Source organism: Diceros bicornis, chromosome 36 (assembly GCF_020826845.1).
Source record: "Diceros bicornis minor isolate mBicDic1 chromosome 36, mDicBic1.mat.cur, whole genome shotgun sequence".
NCBI lineage: Eukaryota > Metazoa > Chordata > Mammalia > Perissodactyla > Rhinocerotidae > Diceros > Diceros bicornis.
In genome coordinates this window covers 27582179-27591372 of record NC_080775.1, presented here as the reverse complement: position 1 = coordinate 27591372, position 9194 = coordinate 27582179, and the positions used below count along the sequence as shown (strand labels likewise).

The 9194-nt window shown below is 46.2% G+C and overlaps 1 protein-coding gene across 1 annotated transcript; it reads right to left on the bottom strand.

The window, feature by feature from the left end:
* Positions 1-962: 962 nt before the first annotated feature.
* Positions 963-7458, bottom strand: BAMBI (BMP and activin membrane bound inhibitor). Its single transcript, XM_058532706.1, has 3 exons — positions 7057-7458; positions 3532-3819; positions 963-3099 (listed from the first exon to the last, which is right to left on the bottom strand). The coding sequence occupies exons 1-3, from the start codon at positions 7130-7132 to the stop codon at positions 2681-2683; spliced, it is 783 nt and encodes a 260-aa protein (XP_058388689.1). The 5' UTR covers positions 7133-7458; the 3' UTR covers positions 963-2680.
* Between the last annotated feature and the right edge of the window lie 1736 nt (positions 7459-9194).

Here is a 9194-nt window from a genome sequence, read left to right as displayed (position 1 = left end):
AGGTAGTTATTTCATGAAGGGTCCTTTATCTCCGCTCTTGGCAACTTCTGCATTCTCATAGGGAAGCAAAAGCAGACTCTATATTTAGTTCTTAGTAAAAATTAAAGTTGAGAAACCTGCGATATTTTCGTCAAAAGGCCAAGTCATGCGCAGATCTGACTTCAGGACTGGTGGCAAGGATATGTGCAAATACTAAATGAATGAGGGGGTATCAAAGGCAGAGGATTTGTTATTAGGAAAAGAGACAGGGCCAGTCTATTATGTGGCTAGAACTTGAGCCCTAGAAAACCCAGCCTGACAGAGCATGGGCACAGAGCCACCATCCCATTGAACAGGGATGTAAACAGCCTTATGAATTTACAGTAGAAAAAACAAGAGGCAAGTCAGTGAAAACAGAACCAAGTGGAGACACTTCCCGTTCATCTTCCTTTAAATTTCTATCATTTTATCACTACCCTGACACAGGCCTTTCCCGGAGGATGGGGTTTACTAATTTCAAAGTGTTTCAAAGCATATGACTTGAAATGCTTCATTGTTTTATTTCCTAATGAAGTGTTGATTTCTTAGTTAACCAGCACTTGGAAGAAATGGGATGAACAGAAATAACAGCAGAGCAAGAAAATTAACTACAGAGAGCTGATATAAAGTCTGGCCTTCAAGCATCATTGAGCTTGCATGACACTCTACATGAAATGAGAAGGTACAAGGAGCAAGAAGTCTTTCAATCTTCAAGCTACAAAACTACTGTACTTCGATGTTGAGCTAGAAAGCGGAGACGTGGGTGAAATTTCACCAACTGGAAATTTTGATCAATTCTCTTCCCTAGACAGATTTGGATAGTTAGGTCCAACAATTCTTCAGCTCCCTCAAAAACTGACACACATAAAACTTAACACCTTTCATGAGCTGGAATTCATCCAAGCGAGAACTGTCAACCTCAAAAAGCACAATACGAATGCATGTCATTTATTAAAATGCATATTTATTCCATAGCCTAATTTGTTTGGAGCTGTGGTCTATTAATTATTAAATAATCTAGGTATTCATTTTTAGACTAGTCATGTCAACTCAGATTCTTCCATGAACTTGGCTACTGCATCCGTCCTAAGGGACCCAAATTATGCTTATCATAAAATATTCCAGAAAATATGCAAAAAAAATCCTTTAACACTCATAGAAGAAAACCTCATACTCAAATATGTAGACTATAGGTTAATTTTTAAGCAAAAGTTTCAAATATACAAAAGAATCATGAAAAAAACCCTACCTGGCAAATTATTCTCAGATTAAGATAACAAAGGCCCATTTTGGGGGAAAAGTACACAAACCTGGCATGGTTTTAAATTCAGGCTGGGCAGTGTTGCCAGACACAAAGTCTACAGGAGTAGAAACGCAGTGTATTAGTTAGTAGCTAAAGTCAATGCTCTATTTGGTTACATTTAAAGGATCATTTGGGGGAGGAAACTGCGTGTTATTTAAATCTCAATTGATATACGACATTCACTACTGAAAACCTTTCTAAAAATTGAGAAGTAAAAAAAAAATGTGAGTATAACACTATGTTGAAGGAAAGTTTGAAAACTAGCAGCCATGGTACAACAAAATTTGGCTAATCTGGAGTCTCAAATATTTAATTTGGTTTCAGACAGAGTAAACCGATGAATTAATCAACAGTAAAAGCAGGCAGAGAATAACTTTAACTACAAACAAAAGGTTTCATTTAGTGGTGTTTTTTTTCTTTTTTGGTTGGAGGTAGACACATTTAAAAAGGTATTCCAGAGCAACTAGATCAAGCTGATAAATATTACCTTTGCTAAGGTGATTTCAAAAATTGATCCATCATATCTGGCCTGGTATAAATAAGTTTAAGATTTCTCTTAGATCAAAGTTAAAAACTAGAATTATCCTAACAAAAAAAATGTGGCTAAGGGGCCGGTCCAGCGGCATAGTGATTTAAATTCGCACGCTCTGCTTCGGCGGCCCACATACAAAAAATAGAGGAAGATGGGCACGGATGGATGTTAGCTCAGGGCCGATCTTCCTCACCAAAAGAAAAGACAAAAAAAAAGTGGGTAAGACATTGAATGATGGGCAGTCCACATTTAGAAATTTTCCACGCTGTAAGAAAACTACTACACATGTAAGAATAAACGAGATTTTGGTCTTCTTTAAAAAAAACTAATAATAATCAAGCCAAATCCTATAGTCGAGACCCTACTGTAAGCATCAACAGATCTTCATTTCTATAATTTACATGAAGTTTCTTACACTTCCCACTTAGTTTTTAATTTATGACAAGACACCACTAAATTTCAGACAAAATATATATATATATTTTTAAATCTTTACAATAAATCAAGCTGTAGGAGCTTACACGGAGCACATTTTAGTTTATTAAGGTACTCGATTCCAGCTCCCTCAGATGCAAATAACCCTGGTAACAGTGTGTACATAGTCTTCTCTTTGCTTTTTATAATTTTAAAGCAAATAATACATTTGACTGTATTTAAGTCTGTGCAAATAATCCTTCAGAAGAAATATCCAAGATTCTGTTTGCAGAGGTCATTGTGTCTCTCAAAGATGATTATGCGAGTTTGTTTTTCTTCAGATAAAGTGCTCCTGTCCAGCAGAACTCAGAGGCCTTCAAGCGTCCAAGAAGTCCAGTTCAGATAAGACTCCGTCATACGAATTCCAGCTTCCCGTGCCCACTGTACATGCCCCAGTGAACCAGCGAGAGGATCTTATCGTTGCTGAGGTCTGCCTGTCTCACTTTATCACAGGTCAGACAGCAGTTCTCGTGGCCACTCACGGGCACCATGCATTCCAAGTCTAACTTGGCCACCTGCCCCTTCTTGGAATGGTGTCCATGAAAGCTGTAGTGCAAACGGGAGAGCATCTGTTGCCGCTGATCGTGCAGTCTCTTGTTTTCACTTCGAAGCATCCTCAGGGCTAACATAATGAGCAACACTAAAATCAGGCCTCCGGCGATGGGAACAGCGATCACAGCCGCCCGGAACCACAATTCTTTGGAAGAAGTCAACTCCTGCACTTTGGTGATGAGGTTTCTGCTACCGTCATGCTGATGCCTGTTTCGTTGTCCTAAAGGAGCACAAACAAAATAACAAAATTATCAAACCATGCTAACCCCCTTCCTGTAGATATTCAGGATCATTTATGCATTTTAAATAAGGGACCCCATTAAAAAGAAATTCACCATGAAATCAACCATATTTTGAAAATAAATGTTGCAAAATGGTACAAAGAAGCTACAAAAACATTTGTTTACAGACTGTCATTACTGAGTAGTAATGGTCTTTTAATGTCTTCAAAATGTTGAAAAAACAGGCAAAACCTATTATATAGACAGACATCTAATGCTCGGGCAGACATAAAAGCTACTCAACAGAGATGCATCTTTGCATCCAGCCATGCTTCTCCCTCTGGTGTCTCTAATTACATTAACAACAAAATCAATAGCAGACATACAAAGTTGTGGGGCCAGCATTCTGGTTAGGAAGGGCTTCTCCCTACCTGAGGCCTCCCCCTTGGGAGGAGAGAGAACATCATGCAGCCCTCTGTAATTGCACATGTCTTCATGACAGCATTCCAACGTGGGCATGGTGGGGCCAGAGTGGTTGTGTGCCTGTTTGGCTTGGCAGATGTCTGCTGTGCTTGCAAGAGAGTCCAGGCAGCCATGGGTGAGAGGCGAATTTGTGTTCTGAGGATCAAGAAGTCTGGAGAAGCAGGCGCTCAGCTCTGATTTACACATATAGCCAGTTGCCACGCAGTGGGCGGCATCACAGTAGCACCGGATTTCACCTGAAAACAAGGAGAAATTGCATCAAAGCGCTTCAGGGACCAGATACAGCATCTACCTAAGCAATTCCTGATCCCCAAACTCCAAGGCACTAACTTTTAGAATGTTCATCTGAGTGTTTACAATAGCAGCCCCTGTAGACTGGAAAAGCCCTTTGTGCAAGCCAGTGCTTAAATTTCAATCCAGTGAAATGTAATTTTACAAATGTTTTAATCCCCATAGCAGAGAATCAAAGTTCAATTTAGATTTCTGATGAGTTAGAGAGTAATTAAAAATAATAATTTTTGTTTCTGAAGGAAAATAATAGTCACAATAATTTCTCCTACCGTAAGGTAAATTATTTATTCGTTTTAATCCTACACGACCATACAACATAAAATGTTAGGCTTTTTGATTTTGTCAGTATAAATATTTGACCGGAACTACAGAATTGTTTACTACCTTGAAGAGCTGTGCCAAGATTTAAGAGCCTTAGCTAACACCTTATAAAGTTATTAACTAGAAACACAACAATCTAGAAATTGCTCCAGTCAGGAGGTTTTAAAACTATGAAACTGGGCAGCTATTTGCAACCTCTCTAGAAAAGGCAAACTTCGCCTATAAAGATCTTTTCATGCAGAGGAGCTTTTAGTCAGTATATTGTAAAACAGGAACTAGGCAGTTTACAATTAGTGGTTTGCTTGCCAAAGTCAATTTCGTTCAGCCCAAATGGAAAGTCATAAAAGTGGGGGCAGGGGGGAGGGTGTAAACTGGAAGGCTAACTTCTCCCCCCCCCCCCCCCCCGACTCCCCAGTTTTACATGTAATTCAACATGGGATCTAAAAGGGGAAACACTGAAACTGAAAATCCTCTGCTGGTTGAATGAAAAATCCTGAAGGAAACCTCAAATTTTTCTACAGGAAGTGATTAAAAGTTTCCTTTATAAAACTCATTTTGTGAGTTGCAAGTCACTGTTCACATTTTGCCCCAATGCAAGACGCGAGGCTTTTAACATCAATTTCCAGATGAAATAATCTGGGCCTCAGAGTTATCACTCATTTGATACGGACCCGGTGGACTCCGGTTACTGTCATATGTCACGGCTAAAGCTACTGTAACTGTAACTGATGCACACACCTCTTCCCAGCTTCCCAGTCTGAAGTTCTGTCTAGTTACCGAACCTCCGAACCTCCGCTCTGAAACTAAACACACCCAGGCATGCTGCTCTACGAACCTCTTCCCATCCTCACCTTCCCTCCTCCCCCTCTCTGTGAATGCCGGAGTAAAGTGTCTCATTTAATTATCTGTCCAAATTCCAGGCCACCATACTGTATGCTCAGTTTCACCACAGGCTGCTAGTGCTTCAGTTCTAAAAAAACCAGCCAACTGAACATGGATCTTTGGCAATCTGAGTTTAACCATCCAAAGCTGGAGGTCTTGCTCCCATCCTAAATCGGCACTCGCTGTCCTGGGTCTGGGCCCTAGTCCCCTCTCCAGTAAGACCTTCAAGTTAGAATCTTACTTTGCAGAGGCTCCTTTCTCCTATTTCCAAGTTTGCTTTTCGCATAAAGCTCACCGGTCTTATGCGGACGTGATGATGACTACCTATCGCTAGTCTGACAAATTCCATATACAGATTTAAAATAGAAATAAAACAGATTAAATTAAAATAAAACAGATCCTATTCACCTCAGACCTAGTGCCGAAAAAGAAAACGGAATACAAGTAAAGTGCTGCTTAAATGTTTATGAGAGCCTATTTAAAATACTGTATTTTCAATGACCTAAAACAGTCCAATAAAATTTTGACAGGTAACTAGGAAAGTTCTAACAACTTTTTTTTTAATTGGAGCCACATTTGAGTCAGTTGAATGGACTTTTGTGTTACTGTATTAAAACTATATTTCTGTCCTTTCATAAAGTTTCTTCCTGTGGCACGCAAAAGGCCAGAGAGGGAACTGGTATTTTGAAACAGTGAACAATGCTCTTCTGTCTCCCCCCTTTTCTTGTTACTGTATGTAGCGATTAAACAAAAATGTCTGCTTTAGTCAAGATGGCTACAGGAGAGACTGCAGGCTTCTTTCAAAGCTTTTGAAGTCCACAGCAGTCAGAAATCTCTGATCCCCTAATTATATCATTATCAGGCGCATAGTTTCGGTATCTGTGACTTCATGTCAGCCTCAGTCCCTCCCTGTTCTGCCGGCCTTTGATAGGGCCAGGAGGCTCCCCTCTGCAGGCTGCAAGGGCTGTTATTTAGGGTTAATTACACCCTTCCTTCCTAAATAAATAAATACTGTAGCACATCATCCTTGCTGGGCTAGCTTATCCTTTAACCTCATGCCTGCTACATGGCAATTAGAGAAAAGTGGGGAGTGCAAAAGCTAAATAACGCTTCCTTTTTTTTTTTTTTAAATTATCTGTTCACAGAACAGTAGGTAGAATTCATGGCGGGGGAGCTGGGGGACCCTCGAAACCTAGAGGGAGCTCGAGTTATTTCGATCTAAAAGGTGAAGCCCGCAGGGAAGAAAGGAAACTGACCGCTGCTTTTTTTTTTTTTTTTTTTTTTTGAGGAGTGTTTGTAAAAGATGAGGTTAGTGCGAAACGGGACCGCTGACAGAGCCTACTCCTTCCAGCCACTGAGAAGCAACACAACACACACACTCCTGCAGAGACACACCTTGGACACCTACACTCGCAGGGAGGCACACATACTCGCTGGCTCACAAAGACCCTCAGAGACACACAAAGACAGACTCAGGGACACATTCAAACAGAGAGACACACTCAAGTACAGAAATATACTCCAATACAGAGACATACTCACGGACAGACTCACTCAGAGATATACGGACACACACACTCTCGGGCAGTGCAGCTGGGGGCAGGGGTCTGCGGTTCTCCTGGCCGCCCCGCCCTCGCACGGGTCCCAGCGCATCCTAAGGCCCCGTTTCCGGGCGGCAAACGTTCAGAAGTTCACTACAGACAGATTTACAAAAGCATTTTGACAGCCACTTGCCCTGAGGTCTGACCCCACCTCCACGCGCCGGGCGCGGGACAACCGAGGGGACGGACGGCCGCGAAGCCACCGCCGCGACTTCTAAGAACAGGCAACTTGTCGCGACCTGCGGTTCCAGCGCGGGAGGAAAGCTCGCCCGCCGCTAACAAAGGCTTGGCAGCCGGCTTCAAAGGCCCGCGCCGGCGGCCGCCCCGGGACCCCCGCGCCCCTCCCGGGGAGCCCGCGGCCGGCCGGCGGGCACCCACCTTTGGTGAGCAGCACGGCCATGGCGCACAGCTCGAGCTGCAGCCAGATGAAGATGTAGCTGGAATGGCGATCCATTGACGCCCCCCACGGCCGCGGCGCCCCCGCCGGCTCCCGGCGCCGCGGCGCAGCTGCAGCCTACGACTCCCGGAGCGCGCGGAGCATGGGTGCTGCCCGGGGCGGCGGGCGCCGTCAGCGACGGGGCGAGGGGCTGGGCCGCGGCCGGACCATGGAGCGCGGCTGCAGGGCGCGCCCAAGAGCCCAGAGCACTTTCGCGGTCCGGCTCTGTCGCCACCGGCTCCTGCGCTCCGCTCACAGTCCCCAGTAGGCTCGCGCCTTCGCTCGCCCTCGGCTGGCCACTCGGCGAAGGCAGAGGCTCCCCGGGCGCGCACCGACCAGCCAGCCGCGAGCTCCCGCCTGCGCCCGCCTCGGCCGGCCCGGCTCCGCGCCGTAAATAGTGCCCGGCGCCCCCAGCCGGCCCGACCCCGCCCCGCCCCCGGCCCCGCCCCGGCAGCGCCCGCGCCGTCCGATTGGCTGCCAGGCTCCAGTCAGTCATTCCCGCAGCCAGGGGGCGGGCCCCGACGCGGGCGAGGAGGGACCTGCCCGGCGGCTCCTAGCGGCGCCGGCGTCGGGGCCCGCGGGCCGGCGGTTGCTGTCTCCCGCGCTCCCCCTCGCGGAGGCCTGCACGTCCGTGACCTTCGGGAGGAGCGGGTCGAGCCCGGCCTCTGGGTCTGTCCCTGGCACCCGCCTCCATGTCCCTCACAACTCGGCCTCGAGCCGGTGTCCGTGGCTTCTTTTTTGTTCCTCCCGAAGCACGCGGGAGACCCGCGTGGCCGCCCTCGCCCGCCACGCTGCGCGCTGTGGGAGCCCAGGGACGGCTGGCGGTCCCCCGCGTGCAACGACGGCCGAGGCGCCCCTGCCGAGCCCCCCTGGCTCGCGTGTGGCCGAGGCGGGCATCCAGTCCGGAGCCAGGAAGGGGGGCAGCGGGGCGCTGGGGTCTGTTTTCAGCCTTCCCCTCCCCGCGCCCCCCCCAGCTCCCTCTCGGCGCATCCGCCTCGCGCCGCCCGCCCTGTGATCAATAAAGCCCAGACAGACAGACTGTTGATCAGTAGGAGCCGGTAAGTTCTCCTGGGTAGACTGGGGACGAGTAGCCGGCTAGAGACACTTAACGAAAATTAGCAAATCCAAAAGCACCCGGCGCCAGCGAGACGACACAGGCCGAGACTGACACTCAATTAACCACCCCCCAAACAATCGCAGGCAAACACACCGGCGGACCCTGATCAATATCAGCCCCGCAGTGATCTCCCTGAGATGCTAATTCATTTATTAGGACTGGAGGGGCCTGCCGGCCCCAACGCACCCAAAGGCGGTCCTGGAGGTTTTGCTGTTGTTTTTCATTTTTTCGGAGGGGAAATTCAGCTTAAAACTCTTATCTGAGGGAATGCTCTTTTATCCCCTCCCCCCAAAACCTGAGACTAACAAAAGTCAACCATTTGCAAAATTTCCTTTTAAGATCAGCCAACATTTGCCTACTCGATAAAACGTCAAGAGAGAGGGGGAAAAAAAGAAAAGAAAAGTGCTTTTAACGCTACGATGGGAGATGTAAAGTCAACCCTTTAGGACTAAAGTGCAGAGTGAGTTTCAAGACTAAGAAAAAAACATATATGTCTAGAGACTGAAAATCAAGAAGAATCTTGTAAATTCAAGTTGTTGAATGTCCACAGAGCTGCAGGATGTAGTTAATGAAATTGCCTTTGAAAAATAATGTTTATATGCAGAAAAAATAAAATAATTTCATAAACTGATGCTCTGACCATTACTTCACCAGATCAAAACTGCATCTGAAAGGAGGGGAGGGCAAGCCTGGCAGAAGTTTTAAGAGGAAATTAAACTGGTTAGGGCACCAGGTAAACAGCCTGCGTTTCTCAAGTGGTGGCCTGACAGTCCTGAGGAGGAGTTTGATTAGAACTTCCTGACGTCTAATTCTTTGACAAGTCAACAATTCTAATGGGTTGAGGCAGACAATACTTTTCATGTAATGACACCCTCTCTTTTAACTCTAGAGAGTCAATTATTAGCTAAAAGGAAACTTGGAGTATATTCATTCAACTATTTTGGAGCGCCCACTGTAGGCCAG

Excerpts from the sequence above, each read along its gene's own strand:
- BAMBI (XM_058532706.1), bottom strand. The coding sequence starts at position 7,132 with ATGGATCGCCATTCCAGCTACATCTTCATCTGGCTGCAGCTCGAGCTG. Across the intron at positions 3,820-7,056 it reads GGCCGTGCTGCTCACCAAAG|GTGAAATCCGGTGCTACTGT; the intron begins GTGGGTGCCCGC and ends CCTTGTTTTCAG. Across the intron at positions 3,100-3,531 it reads TCCCAAGGGGGAGGCCTCAG|GACAACGAAACAGGCATCAG; the intron begins GTAGGGAGAAGC and ends GTGCTCCTTTAG.